Here is a 26457-nt window from a genome sequence, read left to right on the forward strand (position 1 = left end):
ACTAATCCATGTCACAAGTGCCAGTAAGTAAAAACCCCATGGCTATGGGAACAAGAAGGGAAATGTCCTCTTTGAGAAATATAGCCATGGGAATGTGTGCCTGGATAATACTGGTTTTGGGGTATGCGTTGCATGGTGCACTTTGTGCAGGCATTGAGCTACTGTGGATAATATACTGTATGCCTGTGTTGCAAATGGCTTAATTGGTCTCACCCATGGGCAGTTAATCTGACTATGTGTATTTCTAGTGGATTATCATATTATTGGAGGTGTAGCCGTGCAGCACTGGGGTCTTGGTTTCAAATCCTACCAATGGCAATATCTGTGAAGAGTTTCTATGATCTACCCAAGTTTGTGGGTAAAACATAAAAACTCCTCCTAAGAACTGCCAGGCTGCTGATCACAGTGGCCGGTTCTTCGGAGCAGGCACACTGCTAGGCTGTTGTGGATTGCCACCACTGCCTTGGGGAACCCATTGAGTGCCTGGGGCTTGCCAACGTTTACTGGCTAATGCTGTACGCCTACTCTTTTCCTTCTTTTTTGTTGTTTGTTCTGTGGAATTAGGTTATGCACAATGCAAAAGGAATTTACATTTAATTATATTGGTTATTGGAAATAGTAGTGTGTTGTATATAGTAAATGTATATGTAAATTTTTTTGTTTTTAAGTTCAGATATGGTAGGTTTATTTTGTATTTTTTTATTTCAATTTTTAATTAAGAAATACATGGCAATTAACTTTGCCACTTCGCCATTTATAATCTGTGCAGTAGGGTGTGTGCTGTCTTATTGGCTTTAGACAGCAACTGTTGTCTCCGCAGTGGCAGTGGTTTCTTCTGGTCCAGATGGAGGAGGCAGAGGTAGATTGTGAGGGATCTACTGCTTCCAACCAATGCTGCATAATCCTGACTTGGAGAGATGGGGCTGTGCAATGGTAGCTGCAGCTGTTGTTTATAGGCAATAAGTTACATGGGAGCTCCAGTTCTTCCAGGCAAGCAGGTGGTGGTGTTCCATATGCTAAGTTTGAACCCAAACGCAACCCACTTTATAATCACACATGGTGCTTATAGTATCATGGTCTTTGCCGCCACTAAGACAGAAAAACTGCCATACCTCTGATCCCAGAGGTGCACTGCTTGACTGCTGTTGAGTGCTGGTGCTGTCTTTGGGTACCCATTGAATGACTCGGCCTTCCTGAATGCTACTCTGCCAACTAGCTATTGGTGGGCCCCTTGGTGTACCCTGGGCCTTCCTGAACAGTAGTCTACCAACTAGCTGATGATGTACTCCTTGGTGTACCCTTTTGCCTCTGGAACTACAAGTGATTCATGGAACCTGATGCTGGCTTGGTGAAACAAACACATCTTCGTGCCCTGATGAAGATGACAATGCCTGTGCTCCCAGATTCCACTTGGGGTCTTCCACATCATCATCATAGTTGGGGATGAAGGTTTCCTCCTCAAGGCTGTCTTCCTCCAGTGGCATGACTTTTGATTATGTTGCTTTGTAAGAAGATTCCCCCGCCAGACTTTCTTGACTGATTTCACGCCTAGCAACCCCTGGAATTTCAACGCTGCCTTCCAAATGCAGACTGTCCTCAAATTCCTCAAAACGATTCTCTGAGTACAGTGGTTGAGAGTCCAGAGGAGTTTCCTCTGCGCTTTCTCCTGTCGTGTCTTGGGGGCAAGTCAACTTTTGGTTGACCATCAGCTTTTCAGCTGCTTTGCTCATAATGATCATGAACATTATTTCACTTATGTCATTTTACTTTAAAATCCCGCCATCACTGTAATCAAAAACAGCAAGGAAAAAAATCCCTGTGGTCTGCAGCACTCATGAAATGTACTTTACAATTGCTGTCTCAGGAGGACTATTATAAAACGATTTGTTATTGCCTGTAGAATATTACGTGCAGAGTCTCATCATATTCTATAATAATTTTGACTTTGAAGGTGACTGAAGAGAAACATCCGTGTTGGAGTAAAGTCATCTTTGCCATTTTTATTTGTTATCTCAATTGAGACAAAAGCCTAAGGTGTATAGAGCCGTAATGGCTGGGTTTGACTTACGTACAGTGCAGAATAAAGTGTCTAGAGAGTGAAAGAAGACCTCACATATACCATCACTTATTATCAAGATATTTACAGGATCAGCGGTAGAATTCTTTCTAAGTAATTTTTTTTTACGCAAAGTTCATCATATTTTAACATTTTCTTCTGCACTTAACCAAGGTAAAGCTGTACAGATATTATCGCTTAGCAACCTGTTTTTACTTTGTAATTCCTGCGGTGAAAAGCAACAATAGCTTCAAAATACAATGCATGATCCAAGAGAAAGAGATAATTGCTGAGGAAGACATCCATTTCTGTTCCAAACAAGAAACATCTTTAGAAATCTGAGGACATAACATGCTATAGAGTGATTTAGAAGAGAATAGGCTTTTCCCTGTTGAGCGTTATGACAGCTGGCCCCCTGTTCACCTGCTAACCACCATGCAAAGTGCTATTGTTTGACTGTTGAAAGCAAAATGCAAAAGTGTTATGATTCATGTTTACTACAGTATTGTTTTAAAAGTTATTTAAGCTACATTTCTAGCACTTGACCACCATCACTGATCCTTAAAGCCTAAAGCAATTTTGTGCTGGATTTTCAAGCAAATCTTTCCTTCTCAGATTTTTCACAGAATAAGCCTAAGTGCATTGTTTCATAGCTTTTCAGATACTTTATATACTGTATATTGCACTGAAATGACATCATGTCTTATATTTTTATGCTTCATCAACACTTGCAGCTGCATTTAAAACAATATTTGCTAACAGATCATCCTTTCATAGTTATACTCTTTGAATGCACTTGGATGCAATGCACCATAGCAGAACTATGCTATACAGTACATACAATGCATTCAGAAAGTCTTCATTTTTTCACAATTTATGTTTTGGCCTTGTCCTAAAAACAACATAATCTCCAAAAATATAATTTTTTGCTAGCTAAGAAGGAAAAACAAAAAAGTTCTCATGGGCAAATGTATCCAGACCCTTAGATGACTTTGTTGGGAATCATATTTGTCTTGATCATCTTCTAAATGTTTCTACATCTTAATTGGAGTCACCTGTATTAAATTTAAAATTTGGATAGACACAGTCTTGTCTATAAAAGGTATCGCAGCTGACAATGTATATCATAGCAAAAACCATATCATGAGGCGAAAAGAACTGTCTGTAGAGCTCAGAGATGGGATTGTGTGGTGGGTACACAATAATTTCTGCTTCACTGAAAACTCCCAAGAACACAATGGCCTTTATAATTCTTTGATGGAAGCAGCCTAGGGACAACTCTGTGAATGTCCTTAAGAGGCTCAACCAGAGCCGACATCTCATCAAAGAATCCAGGGCACGTGTCTTGCATTTACCGTACACTACATGGATTATCATGGAGACAATTACATTCTAACCCTGGGCCACTTCTTTTCTACCCTGCCTTCTCCATTAAGAATTCTTCTTTGCACCATAGAAACGCTAAAACGTCGCTTGTGTGCTATGATATCTGCACAATAAAGATGGTTTGAACCGCAGGAAACTGGAGTGCTGTAAGACCTGTGTTCGTGTTGAAGCCAGGGGACAAAGTCTGTGTCTCCTACTTGATGGCACCTGCATCTATCAGCAGTGCTGCTATCTTGGAGAATATATTGCCATATGGGTTAAAATGGCTCCAGATGGAGCAAAATACTGACATATTTGCAATTTATTTCAGATCAAACTTGGTTTTAGTTGGAAATAACACCTTTGTAATAGAATGATAAAAAAAATCTTAGTGTATATATTTATATCTTTCATTACAGTAATTAGAAATGAAAGAATTTATCTTGATGTGTGAAGAAGGCTTTAATGCCCCTCTTATGTGTGTTTGGAAAAGGACTTAAATGTCTTTCTCACAAGTCAATCAACAGCTTAAGGGTACAAACCCACTTGACGTATTTACTGCGTGAATCAGTCTTAAAAATAAGCAGGCAAAACGCAGGTTGGCTTTATACAATTGTTCTGCATTAAAATACGCAATTGCGTATTTTTGAAGCGTGAAGCTACATGCGTTTTTCACACAGGTTCTTAACAACTGATGCTTTGCTAACAACAAGCTTCACGCTTCAAAAATACGCAATTGCATATTTTAATGCAGAACAGTCGTATAAAGCCAACCTGCATTTTGCCTGCTTATTTTTAAGACTGATTCACGCAGCAAATACGTCAAGTGGGTTTGTACCCTAAAGGTGAGCATTCTACTGTTAAACACAAATGAAAACAAATACTTCTAGGAAAACACATAAGCTATTCAACTATAAAATAACATACCTGCTGATTTACTGGAAAGTTCCTGTTAATCTTTTTTATCTGTAAAAAAAAAAAAAGTATCATGGATATTGCGCATTCAACAAGATTGCATGGGATCAAACTGTGTAGTGTCATGTGTTATAGCCAAATGTAACATTGCATTGTCAAAGTATGAGAGACACATGTCCAAAACTTTGAATGGTTGGGACAGGGGCGTAGCTAGGATTTATGGGGCCCCATAGCAAAAAACTGTACGGTGCCACCCCTCCTCTACGCACGACACAAAGCACTATATATAGACCAAAAACTAAAATTTCTTGTGGCCAGAGCAGAGAACCAGTGGAGCCCTTATGGTTAAATACATAAGTGCAAAAGCAATCTGCCTTCTGCTTAACCCTTTATGTACTGCAGTGTGTTAAAAACAGAAGACAAGGAGATCTCTGCTTCACTGCTCTTGCACCTATAACCCCTGGCCTCTGCAGAAGCTCAGAGAACAGAGGTCAGGGGTTATCAGAGCAGTGAAGCAGAGATTTCTTTGTCTCTGCTTTTTAACTCTTTTTTGTGTTGCAGCATGTAAGTGAACTTTGGGTTACTTACACGCAGCAGTACATAAGGGGTAAAGGAGAAGGACGCAGGAGGATTCTTATCTTTCCTATGCATCCCTTGGCACCCCTCCTGCACAGACCCCATAGCAGCTGCCAGGCCTGCCTCTATGGTAGCTATGCTACTGGGTTGGGGTCTGAGTGTTGAGACTCATCACTACAACAAGCAAGGAGAAGCATTCAGCTAAGTGCTTCTCTACCCATCTGTCCTCTTTGCAGGAGATAATAATAAGAAACTGTAATAAGAATATTTGCTTCATATGACAGTACCAGGAAATGCTTGGTGTTAGCAAGCCTTTTACAGGGTCCATAGGCTTTATGATTTTAGACTTTTAGTGGCTTTGAAACTTTCCTGAATAAATTGAACTGAACTTATTTAATAACATGAAGTTAAAAAGCACTTAGGTCTCATTGACCCCAGATAAGTGTGAACTTTCAATAGACCGCCATTAAGTAATAATTCCACATGACCTCTTAGAACTTGTCGCCATTAAAGCAGTTGCCCAACTCATTTTCTTACAGTAGTATTGTACTTAAATAAAAAATAAGCTAGATTTTCCATTTTAAATCCATGTTTACATTTCGGCAGCCATTTATGGAGACCCGAGAGGAGCTCACCACTGATCCTGCAGCGCTTGTCATGACAAGTACACCTTAATTGGTTGCTAGACTGGAGAACCAGACTTCACTGTTACCAGCTGCCTTTCCTAGGTCATAACAATGGCTTTCAGCATACATATACCCCCAGGACTTATGGTAGGGCAGGGAATAAGGAGTACAACCATTATAAATCTCTCCTGGTAGGAGTTTAGCAACCCAACCTGTCTCTGCCTCCTCCTGGGCTCAGTCCCAGTAGACTCTCTAGAACTGACACCTTCCCCATTTTCCAAGGCTGACTGAAATATCAGCCTACACTATTTTTGAAACCTTTCGGCAAACTATACTGATCTATGGCTATCCTAGCTCAGTCTGCTACACCCAAATGGCAACAAAAATTCTGGTCAGCTCACTTTCTAATGTGTCTTCAGGCCTTTCACTGAGACATCCAGGTGACAACTTTGGTAATAGGCCCACCAAGAGCCCTATGCCACCAGCCCACTGACATCGCCATAGTGAACAAGTCAACTCTGGCCCTTAGTTCACTTTTCTTACAGTTTCATAGACCAATTGCAGATCTACTTGATGCAAACACACTATCCACACAAAGTCACATGAAGTCAAACTACAGTACACAAACTACTCTATTCTTCACCATAATGTCACACTAGACAGGCCACTCTTAGACCTTTGTTGGTATCTCCTCATGTTAGTTCTTGAACAGCTGCTTTAAGTAGAACATATAGATGTGTTACCTCAAATGTGCATCTACCTTGCACATTTCCAAGGGGTACAACAGGAATATTGAAATGCAGTGTTCTAATAAAAGCTGGCCTAGAATGGTTATTTCTGGTGAACGCAGTCATGCAAATAATATGCGAAACCACTGGTGAATAGCTGAGATACAGCCTAAAATTATAAAGGCATCATTTTTCAAGTGCGCAAAATGGATATATTTTTCATTTTAGCATAGTTGACAGTGCCATGTAAATCATAGCTTTGTGTCCCCTCAGCTATCTCTTCATCCAGAACTAATAGTGTATAGTAGAGATACAGTTTATAATTACAGAGCCATGGGGTCTTGCTGTGCAGCATAGTAATCAATCAGGTCTCTGTGGGTAACATCTCATGTACAGTAGCTACATCTATACCTGAGTAGGGATTACAGCACTGAGGCAGAAGTTCTTCTCTATTTTGTTTGACAGTATGAATACAGTATATACATTAGCATGTAACTCAAATAGACTGAATTTTTTCGTGAGGTTACAACAGTTAAACCCTCTTTTACTCCTCTTTTAGAGGAGAGGAGTTAGAGAAAAGAGGACATTTTAAGTTAAAGGTATATTCTGCTCAAACATACTTTTTTATGTTGCTGCCCATGGTGAGACTAACAATTTATTCCCTACTTATTATTATCTATTTAGTCTCTCTCCCCCAGTTTTGACCGGATGCTTTCTGCTGAAGACACAAAAATCTGTGTCTGAGCTGTTCACTCTATCTCTGCGCTCAATACTCACCCCCCCCCCCCCCCCCTTCCTCACTTCCAAGTCCCTATTTGCAAATTTGTAATGCCGGGAGGAATAATCACAATGAGTAAATCAGCAACTTGACCAGCATGGTTAGTCTCACCATGCTGTCTGTGAACTTCAGTCTGGCTGGTACTGCACAGCCGTGTCACAGAATGGCTGCTGTCTTACATAGTGTGAACCCGGCCTTAATGAGTTTTATTTCTTTTGAATTCAGATGCAGGCATATTCGGGCGTGCCCACGTTCCAATCAATGAAAAGTGCAGCCAGAGTATCACTTTACATTGTCTACACTGTCAATTTCATGCGCCCGCTATTCAATGACTAGTGGATGCAGAAAATTGACATGACAGTTTTTTGTGAGGCCGCATAGAATTCCAGCTGGAGTATATACAGTGTGTACACTCTGTCCGGGATTCTAGAGAGTTTAATGCAATCGGCCTCTGTCATTAAATAACGTCTGTTGTTGCAAATGTGCAGCAACGGCCATCGTTTAATGAAAAGTTATGTTGTGTGAACGTGGCCTAATGCTAAATTGTGACACTTCTCTGCCCTAGACAACCCCATCAAAAAACCTAAAACTGTACTTGTCACAAAGTCAGAATTTGGATCAGAGTGGGGGTCATGTGTTTTACCATATCGGAGTGTTTCCATCCATGGATACCTAAACTTCTAGCCGCAGGGAGCAATTCACCACCAATCAGGTCAATGGACTTCGTGAGAGGTAAACTTATGGCTATGTTCACAAACTGTCAAAATAATGGCTGTTATTTGCCTTGAAAGTGATGCTATCTAAAAAAAACGCCCATCAAATGGGCAAAATAAGACATAGTGGGCACATAGCCTAAGACCATTAGATGTTAATACCCTAGATCCCCTAGAATGTTATATAAATACTATCACTCCAAGCTATGTAAGCATGTTAAATGCAGTGATTACTGAACGTAGGGATTCAATGGGCATTCTGCCATCCTGGTAATGGGTGTGAATGCACTTGGAACACACAAGAGTGTAGTGTTTATTGAAAATGTGGGCATTCTGCCATCCTTGTAATGGGCATGAACACTCTACTTCACTATGCTCTTGCTCCTGTATGTAGATTTATTCCAAACCCATTTGTACATTTTTTCATACAAAATAAAGGAGAGTGTATATTATCCTTGTATTTCTAACTTGCAATTCTACCACTAAGAAACTAGAAACAAGAAGAATTTTGCCTTGCTCTGTACTTTTTCTGATTAAAATGTGAGGTTTATCTAAACATATGAAAAGACTAAATACGTGCATAGATCTCTCAGCTAAATTACCTTCACATTATACTCTCCTGTGTTACTTTATTTTGGTTTATCTTCCCTTTCTTCCTTTTAAAGCATTCTCAGTCATTTTGCAGATCGATATCTGAGTTTGCAATAAAGCCTTTGAATTTGTACTTCTAGAACTGGGGTGAAATGATGATCTCGATAAAGTGTGTCTTAAAATATGAATTTTTCGAATAAAAGGTTATCAGTAAAACACATGATACTCATATTTCTAGAGAGCTGTACTCAGCAAATCATTTCTCTAATAAATTCTCTTTAGCTTATCTTACTGTGTATTTTACACAAAGAAAGAGCATATTATACTATATAAGTAAGCCTTTACTACCTACAATGGGGCTGTTTAAAAAAAAACGGCCTCATACATTAATTTATACAAAAAGAAATATATGGGATAATGCCGCCACTGTAAATTATAAAGACAGAAGTCATTTTAGGGTTCAATGGTCATATAAAGGCATGAGACTTTATGCCAAGTGCATTTATTCTTAATAATGTATAGCAGAAGGTTCATTATTCTTTAAAATACACAATTCGGCTTCTAAAGAAGTTATATTGGGGGGGGGGGGGGGGTGATGTGACTGATTAATATAATATGCCCTCACCCTTTAAAAAGAGAGAATGCAGCAGCCAAGAGTGTTACACAGTAAGATATTCAGCAGCTGAGACACATGGTTGTATACTATACGGTGCTGCAGCTAAAGGACCTACTTTTTTAAAGGTTCTGGCAATTGGGAACTGGTAATTTAGAGATGCTGATGCTGGCAGAGTAAATGCTGCTATTAGTGCTAGCAAAGGGCTTTATTAGGCTCGGCTTGTTAGCCGGCAGCCTTTGAACTTTGTGCCGATCCATGACGCTCTGCTCTGGGTGCCTGGAAAAGCTGCATCCAAACCTGGGAAACTGCAAGATGTTTTCCAGGCACCCAGAGCAGAGCAACATAGAGTGGCTGACAAGCCAACTAGTGATGAGCGAACAGTGAAATATTCGAATATTAGATATTCGTACGAAAATATCTCCCGAATATTCGAATATGCAATCAAATATTTGATCCCATTAAAGTCTATGGGAACAAGTATTCGATTGTTGAAAAACATCTATTCGACCACTTGGAGGGAAAAAAACGGAAGCTGGGGGATTTGAACGCTTATCGAATATTTATCGAATATTCGGCAAACAATTCGATAATATTTGATAGATCAAATACCTTACTATTCGATCGAATATCTTTTCGATCAAATAGTATTTGCTTTTCACTAAAGCCAACCACTAAGCCTAGCACTTCGCTTTTCTAGAACTGTAATTTTACTCATCCCTAGCTGCTATAGGTCTGATCATAGTGAGTAGACATGAGCGAATCGCTTATATAATCTAAGTGAATGGCTTCGGTGGCTGCCTGTCAGTGCTGCTCCACTCCCTGCCGCTCCACTTCAGGTGCCAGAAGTTTCCTTGGATCCAGCTTTTCCCAGCCTCCTGGAAGGAGTGGCAGGGAGTGGAGCAATGCTGACAGCCAGCCGACGTGATGAGTAGAGCTCTGATCAAACAAAGCGCTTTGCTTAGTTTAGTTGTGCAATTCGCTCATTTGTAATAGAGAGGATTTCTTATCTTACACTGTTCTATATTGTCTACTGTAAAGGGCTATGGGGTCTGTTAAGAACAACCTACAGTATGTTGATCGAAAAGAAAGAGTACCTATAGGAGATGGATGCCAATTGTCTCATATCAGAGGAATATGGCCATAAATCCCTGGATCAATGCCCACCTACAGAAATCTGGAGCCCATAATTTGTAATATATTTTTCAAGAAAGGCCATCCAGGTCTTCCTTTACCTTTTAAAATGAGTCTGCCATCACAACATCACGTGGAGAGAGTTATATAGTCTCACTGTTCTTGGTTAAAGGACAACTCCCACGAATTTTTTTTTTGGCTTATTTAACACACATTACGAAGTTATATAACTTTGTAATGTGGTTAAATACCCGGTCTGGCCCCCTTCCCCCACTTTCGGACCCCCCCCCCCCCCCCGAGAAGTTAAAGAATGTATGCATATCACAGACACTATGAATCAGCTGCTACACTTAGATAAAATAGAGACGGAACGCCATAAAGACAAGAGAGCGAAAGGATTCTTCAAAAAATGGAGAGCGTTTATTGAACATCATTACACAGCACGTGACATTGAAGAGCTAATGTCGGTCTTCAAATACACTGAGTGGTACAACAGAGAGGCACTACAAAACACACTTGGCAAACTGCGTCTGCCTGACAGGGGAGGTGACGACTAGTGGATACATTGTGGACGAGAGAAGAGGGGGGAGGGGTTGGGGGGGGGAAGGTTTAGAAGGGGATACCTGGTTATATGTAAAATGTGCTTTCTATATTTTTTTCTTTCTTTTGTTATACAACACTTGTTCATAATTTGGGAAATCCATGTTATCTGCCTCTCGGGTAGGGAGACAGAAGCCATGCGTTTTATTCCTCACGATCGCATACCATGCCTGTACAATTCCTGTGTTGTATAACCTTGTATTTCAATAAAAAGTTGTTGGAAAAAAAAAAAAAAAAAAGAATGTATGCATTACCTATTACGATCGTAGCGGTCCTCTTCTCCCGGGCGGCATCTGGTGACGACGCCAGAGCCGGGGGGCGGTCCGGGTCTTCTTCCTCCTCGGTGTCTTCATTGAAAGTGAATGGGATGGAAAAGGCTGCTGGTGCACATGCGCACCAGCAGCCTTTTCATTGGCTGGAGCGCATCACATGGCTTCCAGCTTGCTCAGCCCCGATTGGCTGAGCTTGCTGGAAGCCATGTGATGCGCTCCAGCCAATGAAAAGGCTGCCGGTGCGCAAGCGCACTGGCAGCCTTTTCTCTCCCATGGACCCGGAAGTAAGAGACATCGCTGGACGGCGGACGCAGGTGACTGTGAGGCGTACGGCGGACGAATGGATTGGCGATCGTCACCGGAGGGATGGTGAATATGGTGGATGTGTGTGTCTGTTTTCTTTTTTGGGGGGGGTCCCGCCGGAGTTGTCCTTCAAGTAAAGAATCCTCATCTGTTATAATGGTAAAAACTCCTTTCTTACACTTATTTTCTTTCTTATTGTATTTTTTAAAGGATTAGAGAATGTACACACTATGGAACTGGGGCGGATCATCCGTCGCAGATCCTGCAGCTCGTCCCTGCTCCCGGGCCACGCATCTCCTCCTGTGTTATAGACTCCATTCTATGGTCAGGCAGTTTCTGCTGTCAGACCAAAGAACGTTCTGCGGAATCAGTCACTGTATTTTAAAAAGTGTCAAATAGATGTGTATGCATTACATTGGTTTGGTCTTTATTTAAAGGGAAGCAAAGCAAAACAGTAAACCTTACGGTTCACACGTAATGGGCCATGAGAGTATATCCCATAAAGGTAAATTAATTATGTATGATGATTTGAGAAATGATGGCACTTTGTCATACTTAAGCAAAAAAGAACCTTTAGACCTTGTGCTATGAGGAACACAGTTTGAAACATTCTGTGTAAGATTGTTAATCTTTAATACCTTTTGTATGTGTTGTTATGCTATCCTCTCACCTTCCTGGTAAAATGTTATTTTTTTATTGTGTTACAAATGATTTCATAGGCATATTATATTCAAGTGACCATGAAAGTCATTTCCCTTCAACAACATGCATAGAAATATTAAAATGACAGAGTCATCTTTTCAGAATCACAAGCATCCGAAATGTTCTTCATACAAGGATGTTGGCTAAAATACAAAATTCAGGTTACCATAGACGGTAGAACAAGGCTACACAAATAATTGAGCAATAGAAACAAAGGTCTAAGCATTATGACTTTTATTAGAAGCTATAACTATCAAGAACTAATATAGTTACTAATGTACTGTAGTATGGTTAGTTTTTCAAAAGTAATAGGTATTAACTCAGAATGAGGGGCTAAAGTTAGATACTCATTATGCTTAATGGAGATATAAATTCTGTTCAGTAGCACTATGGTGGATCCAAGTAAGTTCGGCTTAACTCAAATCTCATTGCTTGGCCATTAAATCCTGCTGCTGGAAAAGATGGATGCAGCCCTAGGCATTAATGGAAAACCTGGATTACAACCATAAGAGACCAATGGCTGTATCCATGTTTTCTAGGCATCCCTGGGCTATATTCACACTGCGTACAAAAAACAGAAAAGGTTTTCTATTTAAAAAGATGTCCAATTTTGTCCCAATTTATTTGACTTCAAAGCATTGAAATAAATGGAATGACAGACATCCAATGCACACAGTGTATAAAATGACGGACGTTGTCTGCGTCGAAGACAAAATTATGATCACAATAATTATTTTCGGAGGTCTTTTGCAAGCACCGGATGTTATACTTTAGTTGTTTACACATTTTTTATTTTCACCGTCCTTTCACCATTTTTAACATTAAATCGACTCTGTACCCACAATCTGACCCCCCCCCCCTAAACCGCTTGTACCTTTGAATAGCTGTTTTTAATCCAAGATCTGTCCTGTGGTCTGTTCGGCAGGAGAGGCAGTTATTGTCCTAAAAAACAACTTTTAAACTTGCAGCCCTGTGTCAAATTGGCGTGGCCTAGAATGTGTGTGCCCTAGGCTTGCAACGCCTCTCCATCCCTCCTCCCCGACCTCTTCACCATTTTTCATATTCATCACCTGTCACAACACTACACAGGTGCCTTAGCGATCCAGCTCATGTGCAGTGTTTACACAGGTGATGAATAGGAGAAAATGTTCCAGGCGCATTCCTTATAATGAAGAGGGCGGGGAGGAGGGACGGAGGGGTGCCGCAGTCCTAGGGCATGGGTACTCTAAGCCACACCAATTTGACACAGGGTTGCAAGTTTAAAAGTTGTTTTTTAGCACAGTAACTGCATCACCCGCCAAATGGACCCCAGGACAGATCTTAGAGTAAAAGCAGCTAACCAAAGGTACAAGCAGTTTTGGGGAGTCAGATTGTGGGTACAGAGTCGCTTTAATGGACTTTTCAATTAAGGACAAACCCAAAGGCCAATGAGTCCACCTAAACTAAAATAAAGTTCCAGTGGCCATCACTGAAAACAGTGAAATGACGGACGTAATTTTGAACTCAAAATAATGGATGTAATTTTTTCTTTTCAAAAACGGAGAGGAAAAAACGCAGTGTGAACATAGCCTTTTCCAGGCAGCGAGTGATCATGTTTGGGTTCGGTAAAACTTACTGTAAGTTTGCTCATCTCTCCTCTAAATCAAGCAAGGATGATTAGCATTTTCCCCTCTAATGAGCACTTTCTAAGGGTATAAAAATTTTTTATTTTCCTATTCTGATTCTATGCTTGAAAAGGACGGTTGCATCCACCAAAGCATTGCACCTTATGGCTATGTTCACACAAGATCAAAAACATTGAAAACGTCAGTTTTTGCCAAAATTTTACTGACTGCAATGGCAATGCATTGAAGCCAATGGGAAGACAGACGTCCAATGCACACAATTTATTGAATAACGGACGTGTTTGCCACGGACGTCAAAATAATGAACATGATCATTATTTTCGGATGTCTTTTGAAAACAGCGCACATTTTTTATTTGTAGTTCACACACAGTTTTTCTTTTATCACCGTTCTTTTTCAGTTTTTACTGTTAAATTCAATAGACTTTTCAATTAAGACACACCCAAAGTCCAATTAGTAATCCCAAACTAGAATAATGTGCAAACACCCGTCATTGAACTAAGGGGAGGCCATACAACTGAATGCGGTCCGTCATTTTAAACTCAAAATAACGGACATCATTTTAAAATGGAGCTGAAAAAACGTTGTGTGAACATTGCCTATGTGGAATTCTTGAATAAAGCATATTTGGGACTTGATCTGTTGGGAAGGAGGATTCTTCCATTTGTCACAAACGGAGCAGGGTTGCGGAGCAGGCTTCTATTGCTCTAAATTACATGTTTCTTCTTTTCTAAACTAGATCTCTGTTGGGTTAAGTTGTGGTGTTGAAATTAAAAGGAAAAACACTTCAGTAGAAGATTAGTTGTTGAAACATGAATATTAGACATAGTTTACTGTCTTCTTTTATCTCCAATAATATTTTTTACCCCAATCTGACTGGGAAGTAATAATTTATTTTTAAATGACTTATTACTGGTTTGTTATTGGTCACCTTTCAAAACTCTGTGTCATTCAGCATTGATTTTTTAGGTTTGTGTGGAAATCTGGGGACTCCTAGTCAGTAGTAGAGACCAGTGATAGGGTAAGTAATTTATCAAGTGACATTTCTAGAGGTACAGTAAGTCCTACCATTTAAATGATCTTCCAGAATTCTTCTAAACAATCTTAAATGTATGATTATTAAAGGGGAATTCCATAGAAATGCTTTTATTTCAAATGAACAGGTTTATATAGATTTGTAATTTAGTTCTATTTTAAAGTCTCAAGTCTTTCAGTACTTATCAGCTACTGCTCTTGACAGTAAAATACAGCTTTTTTTATGTTCACACTTTATTTTTACTCCTAATAACGGTTGTATATAGCTTTTATTTTACTTTGTGTGAACCTAGCCTCAGCATGCTGCATTGTCAAACCTTTATCTCTTCCCAAATTTAAATGACAAATGTGTTGTGTTGATCCAATAGGAAACTTTACAGCTCTTTTGTTAGATTTTGAGCCTGCTGTACTAAATTATCATAGTAGTAGTACTTTAGCTTCTATATCTTTACAGCAGTTGGGAATAGCCAGATGGACTGAGTGGCGCAGACGATCACACCTGTTTTTCTTTGCTGAGTTTTAATGGTCCTTTGTAGACCTTGTTGTTCCTGATGGCGTGTCACATCTTCGTACAGAACTATGATCTGAAGTTTGTTACATAAAGAAACCCATAAAGAATTGATTTATTGCAATATCTGTCACCATGTCAGTGCAGTCACTCAGGCTTTCTACTGTAATTGAAGGATAAAAGAAACAATTTGTTACAGTCCTCTGTTCACTGATAATTGTAAAGTTTGAAAATACTGAGAAATACTATTGTTTTGCTTAATCAGTCAATCTGTCTGATGTGTCCTGTTGGCTTTCTGTTGAATATAAGTAAAAATTATTTCTCCTAAAACAGACATACTTCAACAATAATTACAGTATAAATGACTTTATTATAGTGTAGTGGAGTTTTATTTCAGCTATAATATAAACGTTGATTATTATATGACAATACTGAAAACAAATTAACAAGAGAAAGGTCATCTTTACCATTATCAGTGGCCCGTATCAATATTTAATATCTATAAACATTTAGATTCACTTTAAGCAAAGTGTGGTATACCGGCCCAATTAGAAGCAATGAAATGTCCAATACCTTTGATTTCTGAAAGTGTTTAATTAATTTACAAGGACGTGGGGGCACGGGTGGTACAGTTTTTCCAAGAAAGTAGCTCATGTTTTTTCTGTTCCCAGATAACTCCTTTAGTCCACTATTCTACTTACTGCTAGAAATGAGTGAACCTCATGCATGCTCGGGTTTGTCCGAACCCAAGAGTGCAGCGTTTGCTTATCAGTGGGGGAAATAGTTGAATGCAGTCCTAGGGAGTCCTGTACGACAGTGATACAGTCAATGGCTGAATCCAATGTTTTCCAGGCAGCCTTGACGTAGTTGAAGCTGCATTCAACTACGTCAGCCACTGGTAATAAAATGTCACACAGATGAACCCGAGAGTGCTTGAGGTTCACTCATTAACCCAAGCATGCTCAAAGTGGGGAAGTTTCTTTGAAGTGGTTGAGAACACTGCAGTATACTTAATAGAGCAATGACCAATGCTTTAGTCTGCAGCAGACCAGATGAATAGATTGCCGAACCGGGATCAGCGTCAGTGCGACGCTGAGACCCGGCCCGGTAAGCAGAAGGGATTTCCCCTCCACGATTGCATCGCACAGTGGGGAGAACCCTTCACTAGACACTAGGGATAGGGGGAAATAATACATTTAAATGCAGCTGTCAGCTTTGACAGCTGCATTTAAATGTATAATTAGCGGGTGCGAGGGGGATCGCGGCGGTTGAGAGCGGGGCCGCTGCTTGGCCCCTCTCTGAACCGCTCCTCCGGCATCAGGACATACTGTTACGCCCTGATGCGGGAAGGGGTTAAATGCCTGTGACCGTTGCTGTTGTAAAAAAATGTTTCAAGATTGAATCAATTCTTAAAAAAAAAATGTAAAAAAAAAAATCATAATTCTCATAAAAACCTATTTTAAATAATGTATCTTTCTCTTCAGGAAGCAATTGCAATAGGTATTAAAAGATCTGTCATGCTAGTGTCAATGCAAAGTCTTTACACTTTTATTTTTTGATGGTGACAAAGAGCCATTGTACAGTCAGATAATTAATAAGCAAAAGGATTGTACAGGGATTACTCTATTGCTTTAGCTATATTTCCCAACGCACCAGCCACATGCACAAAAGATCTTCAAATGTCCTGTCTACAAGCACAGTATAAATGCATACAAAGCAGATGCCGCTCCTCAGGCTCTTAACACTGTTCTCTAATACATTCTAGCAAGTGGCATTTTATATGCAAGTTTTTATAAAGGTTAACCATGATATACTGAAACCAGTTAAATGTCATATATGATGCCATCGCAGAGCCTATATACATGCACTTTCTACATACAGGTCAGGTCCAATCAAGGGATTTATTTATTGATTAAATATATCTATTTTTTTGTTTTGTTTGTTTTTAATGTTTTTAACAAAATATACAAACATCAAAAGCGGTTTCAAACATAAATTATGCCCTTGACATACCTACATTGAGGTTTGAATTTTTTTTTTCTTCCTATAGCGGCTTTTTGGGGGGGTCAATAGTAATTTTTTGCTAATAAAAATACTTACTTTGGCCTAAATCATATTGAGGATGCTTTCAAACATGGTGTTTTCCATAATAAAACACCATGACAACATGTTAGCTGAGAATTAATAAGGAAATATGATTTGCCATACCAACAATGTAGTTTGAGTTTTTTTCTTTTAGTGGCATTTTTAGGTCAGAGACTGTTTTTGTAAATGTAGCATGTTCTGGCTATAGAGTTTTTTTTAACCCAGTTTGTGGCCATTTTTTGTTTCATCCTTTGTAGGATGAAAAAGTGCCTAAAAATGTGAAATGTCAGTTGGCATTTCCTCACACTCTTCATTAGAAAAGTCTTAGGGCCACATGTATCATCCGGCGAACGGATGATTTTTGGCGGAAAGTGCCGATTTGCGTATTATTTTATACGCAAATGGCCGATTTGCGAATAAAATAATCGCAAATCGGCACTTTCCGCCGAGTACGCCAGGGGGCGGAAAGGGGGCGGAAAGTAGGCGGGAAGTGGGCGGAACGGAGGGCGCGGACTCAGAGTCCGCGCGATTTATCATCCGTTCCGCCCAAATGTACGCCGAAAACCTACTCCAGTCCTCAGCTGGCGTAGGTTTTCGGTGGTGCGCACCGGCGCGCACAGGATTTATGTACAGGCAGTCCGCCTCTACATAAATCCCCGTACCGCCGGAGCTGCGGGGGCATTTTTAAGTCCGGCGTAAAAAACGCCGGACTTAATAAATGCCTCCCTTAGACTATGTTCACACAACGTCAAAAATAAAGTAAAGGCATCCGATTTTGATATTTAAAAAAACGTCCGTTTTTGCCACGATTTTGCAATGGCAATGCATTAAAGTCAATGAGAAGACGGACGTCCAATGCACACAATGCATTAAATAACAGACGTTTTTACCGCGGACATCAAAATAATGAACATGATCATTATTTTCGAATGTCTTTTGCAAACAGCGGAAGTTTTTTATAAGTTGTTCACACACAGTTTTTCTTTTGTAACCGTTCTTTCTCAGTTTTTACTATTAAACCCAAAGCCAATTAGTAAACTCAAACTAGAATAATATGCCAACAGCCGTCATTGCACTAAGGGGAGGCCAGACAGCTAAATGACGTCCGTTATTTTAGACTCAAAATGACAGAAGTCATTTTAAATAGAGCTGAAAAAATGTTGTGTGAACATAGCCTAAATCACATGATTAAAAGAAAAGTCTGGCAATTTCTTAAATGCGGCAGCTGGTGTGGGGAGAAATCGAATACAAGTAGGAACGTACCTCTCCCCGTGCCTGTGGTGACAATTTTTTATGATATTTAGATGTTTTTCACAAAATAATTTTTCACAAGATAGTGACCACCAATATAAAGAACAAAAAAATATATATATCTGAATTCCTAGCATAGATTAAAACATCACCTTATGATATGAGACAGTGAGTCAGATTCTGAAAACTTTGCTTTGCCACCAAACTAGCTGCAGCACAAAGGAGTTAACTAGTGATGAGCGAACATGCTTGTCTGAGCTTGGTACTCGTAAGAGTATTAGAGTACTCGATTGTACTCGTTACTGGGACGAGCATCTTGCGCTACTTGAGAAAATCTCATCATTCATTTCCTGTAAGTTTTGGCGCTTTTTCTCAGCCAATAAACATGCAGGAGACTCTTTGGTACATCCTGCGATCACGTGGGACCCATACATGTCGATAGCAGCGATTGGTTGGCCAGATCAGATGACCCTGCCATATATAAATATCTCGGCCGCCAAGGCTTGGCTCACATGCATGCTGGAAGAGATTAGGGACAGAGCTGCTGCTTGTCAGGGAGAGCGTTAGGGAGAGAATTAGCGTTCCAGTAGGCAGGGAATACTAGCGAAACAAACAAACAGCCCTTGTAAGGGCTTCAAATCATTTTTAAATTGTATTACTACAGACTGCTGGCTGGGACTTGCAGTGCAGCTACCACGATTTCAGCAGCACACTGTGGTGATCGGCTGCTGGCAGAAAGGGGACATTAGGTGTTGCACACAGACCCCTAAGAAGTGCTCAGTACTATTTTATTGGGCCCTCTACTATAATTTCTGATTTCTATTATTTTCTTAGATTTATATTATAAATATTCATCTCGAGTAATGAGCACCCGAGCATTTTAGTACTCGCTTATCACTAGAGTTAACACTACATGCTCTGGATCAATGTTAGTAGTGGGGTATCATAGGGGTTATTATTGGGCGCTATTCTCTTTAAATTCTATTTGAAGATTATCCTAACCTTCTGAAAGGCAAAATAGAGGAAGGGACAGTGATTAATAAGTTACTTTTATTGTCTGCCCCTCTGCAGTGACATAACTTATACACAATAGCACATGGAAAGTAACAATTCAGGGCTAAAATGCTGATGCATTTACAGTGCAAGGGCATGGCCAGAGTGAATGTCACTACAGAGAGGCAAATAATGGTTAAGGAGAGGTTGTTGTTATAGGAGTAGGGAGATGGGCGGTGCATCTGTGTAAAGTAGTGCCCCCAGTACACCAAGCTCGATTGATAGAGCTAGAGCATTATGGTGTACCAGTACATTATGGGTCCTGAAGGGATTTATAAAATCTTGTTTGGTTCCCTTATAGACATGTAAAATCATAATTTCTAAGTACTTAGTGCAAACAATGGGTGTTATTTTTTTTAGTTGTTCACACACAGTTTTTCCTTTTTTTACCGTCCTTTCACCGTTTTTACTATTAAATTCAACAGACTTTTCAGTTAAAAGACACACCCAAAGGCCAACAAGTCCACCTTACCTAGAATAATATTCCAACAGCCGTTATTGCACTGATGGGCAGACAAACAGGTAAATGATGGACGTCATTTTGACCTCAAAATGACGGACATCATTTTTTCTTTTCAAAAACGGAGAGGAAAAAACTTAGTTGGAACATAGCCTAACAGGTTAAACAATAAACATATAAAATAAAATAAAACAAATTGCTCAAGTTGTATACATTGTAACAATAAAACCCTAAAGCTACGCAACTACATATGTGGAGGTCATGCCCAAATCTTACAATTTTCTGGAAAGAAGTTTTCAGTCTACTGCAGCAGTTTAAAACGCCCCATTCTCTTACACCACTGCTTTTACAATCATAGATATTCAGCTCTCCGAAATTCCCTCTTCACACAAAACAGTAGTTCATCATTTTCTCCTGGCAGCCAGGTTTTCTAAAAAATAGCAGTCTTCAACTTCTCCATCCATCGAAGAGGTAGTTTATAGAGTTAACCAATAATATCATAATGAAACCACTCTCTCCTAAGACATTGGAAGTTCCGGTTTGTCCAAAAAACTCCTTGGAGAATTTCTGATTTTTCAAAATGATCTCCGACCTTGTACTACTGGTTCATCCTCCGATACTGCTTGTTTAATTTTTTAGTTGTAACCCCTATTCTACTATAGCCCGTGTTTGTGGGCTGGTATGTTTTCTTGTTTTGTCTGTTTACTATGAAAATAATTAATAAAAAACGTTAAAAGTAAAAAAAAAAAAAAGCAATAAAACCCTAATGAAAATGCTGCATTTGTTTCAGATAACCAAATAAAGTAGCTTTGACATGAATACGTAGTAATGTAATTTTTAATAACAGTTGGGGCGTTCAGAGCGGGGCCGCGTGGCGACCCCGCTCTGAACCGCCGCGGTCCCTGGTGCCGCATGTAGCCCGGGGCCGCAGCTATTAGCGGGCACAGTCCGATCGCTGTGCTAATTAAGTCTTCAGATGCAGCTGTCAAAGTTGACAGCTGCATCTGAAGACTTCAGAGCAGCTCTTCCCTGGTGTCTAGTGGGGAGATTGCTCCCCCGTGACATTGTCACGGAGAAGCGATCTCCGTGGCTGGTGTCGGCCGGGGTCTACGCCGTAATGACGCTAATCCCGGCTTGGCATTCGAGTGCCGATTTTATTCGATCTATGCTGCATATCTATGCAGCATAGATCTGAATGAGAGATCAGTGCACTTATACTAAAAGTCCCCCATGGGGGCTTCTAGTATAAGTGTAAAAGTTAAAAATAACGTGTCTTTAACCCCTTAAGGTCCAAGCCAATTTTCGTTTTTGCGCTTTTGCTTTTTCCATTTTATGTTTAAAAGTCCATAGCGCTTGCATTTTTTCACCTAGAGACTTATATGAGTGCTTATTTTTTGCGAAACCAATTGTACTTTGCAATTACAGGCATAATTTTTCCATAAAATATGTTGTGAAACCGGAAAAAAATCATTTGCGCTGTCAAATTGAAAAAAAAATGAATTTGTTTTGATTTCGGGGAGTTTTGCATTTACGCCGTTCGCCCTATGGTAAAACTAACTTGTTATGCATGTTCCTCAAGTCGTTACGATTACTATGATATATAACATGTATAACTTATATTGTATCGGATGGCCTGTAAAAAATTCAAACCATTGTTAACAAATATATGTCACTTAAAATCGCTCCATTCCCAGGCTTATAGCGCTTTAATCCTTTGGTCTATGGGGCTGTGTGAGGTGTCAGTTTTTGCGCCATGATGCGTTCTTTCTACCGGTACCTTGATTGCGCATATACGACTTTTTGATCGCTTTTTATTACATTTTTTCTGGATTTGATGCGACCAAAAATGCGCAATTTTGCATTTTGGGATTTTTTTGCGCTTACGCCGTTTACCGTGCGAGATCAGGAATGTGATTAATTAATAGTTTGGGCGATTACGCGCGCGGCGATACTAAATATGTTTATTTATTTATTTATTTATTTATTTATATTTATAAAATGGGAAAAGGGGGGTGATTTGGACTTTTATTAGGGGAGGGGATTTTTTATTAATAAAAACACTTTTTTAATTTTTTTTACATGGACTAGAAGCCCCCCTGGGGGGCTTGTATATACATAGCACTGATCTCTCATAGAGATCAATGCTGTGTATATACACAGCAAAGATCCATGAGATCGGTCATAGATTACTATGGCCTGCTGCAGGCCATAGCAATCTATTGCCGAGCCGGGATCAGCGTCATTCCGACGCTGAGGCCTGGCACGGCCAGAAGAACGGATCTCCCCCCCGCGATCGCATCGCGGGGGGGAGATCCGACCCACTAGACACCAGGGATGTTGTGCATAAAGCACTTCAATGCAGCTGTCAGGTTTGACAGCTGCATTGAAGTGCTTAATTAGCCGGTGCGGCAACGGGACCCGCGCCGGCTAACAGAGGCACTGTCCGGCTGCACATGTCAGCCGGGATCAGCGCCGTTCAGAGCGGGGTCCCGGCGGGACCCCGCTCTGAACACCCCCCGCGGCGCCATGACGTATCAGATACGTCATGGGTCGCTAAGGGGTTAATAATAAAAAGCCCCCTCCCCTAATAAAAGTCAGAATCACCCAGCTTTTTCCATTTTATAAATATAAATAAATAAATGAATAAACATGTTTGGTATCGCCGCGTGCGTAATCACTCAAAATATTAATTTATCACATTCTTGATCTCGTACAGTAAATGGAGTAAGCGCAAAAAAATCCCAAAGTGCAGAATTGTGCATTTTTGGTCGCATTAAATCCAGAAAAATTGTAATAAAAAGCTATCAAAAAGTCCCATATGCGCAATCAAGATACCGATAGAAAGAACACATCATGGAGCAAAAAATGACACCTGACACAGCCCCATAGACCAAAGCATAAAAGCGCTATAAGCCTGGGAATGGAGCGATTTTGAATTTTTTACAGGCCATTAAATACAATGAAAGTTATACATGTTACATATCGTTGTAATTGTAACGACTTGAGGAACATACATAACATGTCACATTTTCCATAGGACACATGCCGTAAAAATGAAGCCCCCCCAAAGAAAAAGAATTGTGTTTTTTGTTTCAATTTCACCGCGCATATAATTTTTTTTCTGCTTTGGCAGCATATTTTATGCAAAAATTAAGCCTGTCACTGCAAAGTACAATTAGTAACACAAAAAATAAGGGCTCATGTGGGTCTGTAGGTGTAAAAATGCGAGTGCAATGGCCTTTTAAGCACAAGAAGGAAAAAAACGAAAACGCAAAAATGAAAATTAGCTGGGTCCTGAAGGGGTTAATATAGATTTCATTTTTTCATAATGTATCATTTAATATGTTTACCTATTACCTGTCATTGATTTCCATAACCATTGGTATTCAGTAAGCATTCTTTGTTCACAGTAACAGAGAAATAAAACAAGGTCTCTGAATCTTGATGGTAGAAATACAAATATAAAAAAAAAAAAAAAAACCCGGGGCAGAATCTCACTTTTCATGAATGTTTTATACTTGATTTAGTTATAGTATTATGTTCATTTCTCATGAGATGCCCCAAGCTTTCCTTATCCAAAGATAAGACAAGGTGGTGTCTGTCAGGCTTTAACAACAAAAGGATTAGAAGCAAAACCTTTTAAACAAGTCAAAAGAACATTTTTACTTACGTTGTGCTTTGTGAGATTGGAAATATTAGTAGATATAGATTGTAACCACTCTATGCAGTCATCAGCCGATAAGCACTGTATTATTCCACTGCAAACCCCATCTACCGCAGTGATTTGAAATGCATTCTGCCTGTAAATACAGCAACAGTTTAAAGCATAGCCACTTCTTCTAGAAAAAACTTGTTACAGAACAATGTCGCTTTATAAAATTGTAACCATAAGACAAAGTCACAAAATCACAGTTATTTCGAACATGTGATTGGAGGGGTGGAGGAAGGGGGGGTTGTAGAGTTACAGGATACTGACCAGTGTTAAGTTCAATACTGTTACCGCTGTGACCTTTAGGCTATGTTCATACAACGTCAAAAATAGAGAAAAGGCATCTGCTTTCGCTATTTAAAAAAACGTCAGTTTTTGCCGTGATTTAATTGCCTTCAATGCAATGCAGACGTTTTTACCGTTCTTGTCAAAATGATCAACATGATCATTATTTTCGGACGTCTTTTGCAAACAGCGGACATTTTTTATTAGTTGTTCATACACAGTTTTTCTTTTCTCACCGTTCTTTCTCTGTTTTTACTATTAAATTCAATGAACTTTTCAATTAAGCCCCACCCAAAGGGACATTAGTAACCCCAAACTAGAATAATGTACCAACAGCCGTCATTGCACTAAGGAAAGACTAGACAGTTAAATGATGGCCATTATTTTAGACTCAAAACGACGGACTTCATTTTAAACGGAGCTAAAAAAAACGTTCTGTAAACATAGCCATAAAATGTTATCAAATGTGTTTGTGAGATCAGTAGGAACTAATAAATATCCAGTTCTCACAGTGCAATGGGCCAATAGCATATTGGTTATGTTTTCTTCTTTGTATGTAAGAGGAGAATAATCAAGGAGGGAGGCTTAACTGGGATAAGAACTTAGTACAGACCACATTTACTTGTCAAGGTCAATAAGGATTGGTGGATAAGTGCAAATGCTTCAGGATCAAAGCTGTTTTCTATGTATTGAATATTATGCAGTTGCTAACCTACACATTGTACAATTCTTATACTACTGATCTCCATATTACATTTTGACATTTTTATTTTATATTAATAATTCTGATTTAATATTAATATTTATTTCACATTAAAGTTACAGCCACCATCTAATTTTCATTGTCTGTGTATATATCTACAGCTCTTGAATCTATTAGATGGCTATGTTCACAAAATGTTTTTTTCTGCTCTGTTTAAAATTGCATCCGTCATGACATCCATTATTTAGCTGTCTAGCCTTCCCTTAGTGCAATGATGGCTGTTGGTACATTATTCTAGTTTGGGTTACTAATTTCCCTTTGGGTGTGGCTTTCCATTTGTCAGTTAAATTGCTGTAATAACAGATGTTTTTCAAAATTGCAAAAGCGGACGCCTTTTCTATATTTTTGATGTTGTGTGAACATAGCCTTTTACAGGTTTTATCATTATACATTGGAACTCTTTAAAAAAGTGAATAACCTATTTTTGTAATTATGTTTCTATGTTAAAAAAGTTTAAAAAAAAATAAAAAAAATAATATATATATATATATATATATATATATATATATATATATATATATATATATATATAAAATTTGGGGTTTTTTTTAAGTATGTTTTTCCACACTTTCCATTTTACTATCTATCTTATGAAATAATTTCCAAATCTTGCAGTTATCATTTTGCCCACTAGGCTTACAACTAAGCTAAGACTTCCTGTTTCGTCTGTGATGGTAAAAGAAATGGAGTGGCAGTACACTTTTGTCGGCAAGAGAAATAAGTACAGGCGCACCACTCAACTGGTTCACCTCTTTATCACCAGTCATTCAACGTTCCATGGCCAAATGCCCTTTCTCAGCACATAGACTATTTTAAAATTGCAGCAAGGCCACCTAAACATGCAGGTAAAAAAGGTGTTGACATAATGGCATCCGGCATGGTCTTCCGAAGCATTGATACGCTGCTACAGCTTCATGTGTAATTTGGTTACTTTTGTCTGCACACAGTAGCTTGTTGGTTCTGGTTCAATAAAAATTAAAACATATAAGTAAAAACCACTTGTGGAAATAATGACTGGGTGAAAGCTCATTATTCTAGTTATTTATGTGTAAGATGGCAAATTTCCAATTACTTTAATTCTACTATAAAAAAAAAAAAAAAAGGAAGCAATACAGTTTTTACTTGCTGTGTTCATACGGAAATGATGATCGTAAGAATGCAAACCATGCATACACAAGACCATTTATAGCCTTGTGAGGCACAAGGTCTATGTAAATGATGTTGTTTAATGAACTGTTAACTTCCCAGTGACTAGAGCAGTCAGTAGTAGTATTCTGCTTGTATTTTATGACAGTTATTTATTGTTCATATTGCGTTGGCCTCCTTTTAATTATTGGCTATTACTTATGAACTACATCTAGTGACAACTTGTTACTTGCATTCTTTGATTATTAAATTACCTTTTTTTAGCTTATTGCTGCTAAGATTGCATCTATTATTGTTTAATATTTTAATAATTTATTTAGCGCTAACATCTGCAGCACTGTACAGAGATTGTCATCACACATATGGGTCTTGTCCCCTATGGGGCTCACAATCTAAATTCTAAATGAACCTGTCAATATGTGTTTGGACTGTGGGAGAAAACCTATACAGCACATAGAGAATATACAAAATCTAGAAAAAAAAATGTAATTAACGCCATCTGCAGAAAGGTTTTGTTCCATTTAATACATGTAATGCACTGAATGCAAATGGTGGCATTATCTTT

General features: G+C 39.1%; 1 protein-coding gene across 1 annotated transcript in view; it reads right to left on the bottom strand.

The window, feature by feature from the left end:
- The window catches only part of SNTG1 (syntrophin gamma 1), a 397146-nt gene that overhangs the window by 12319 nt on the left and 358370 nt on the right, over positions 1–26457 (bottom strand). The window contains exons 13-14 of the mRNA XM_069960047.1: positions 23660–23789; positions 4349–4387 (exon numbers count right to left, since the gene is read on the bottom strand). Of these exons, the coding sequence (XP_069816148.1) occupies positions 4349–4387; positions 23660–23789 (169 nt within the window). The remainder of the gene's footprint in view (positions 1–4348; positions 4388–23659; positions 23790–26457) is intronic.

Source organism: Dendropsophus ebraccatus, chromosome 2 (assembly GCF_027789765.1).
Source record: "Dendropsophus ebraccatus isolate aDenEbr1 chromosome 2, aDenEbr1.pat, whole genome shotgun sequence".
Classification (NCBI taxonomy): Eukaryota; Metazoa; Chordata; class Amphibia; order Anura; family Hylidae; genus Dendropsophus; species Dendropsophus ebraccatus.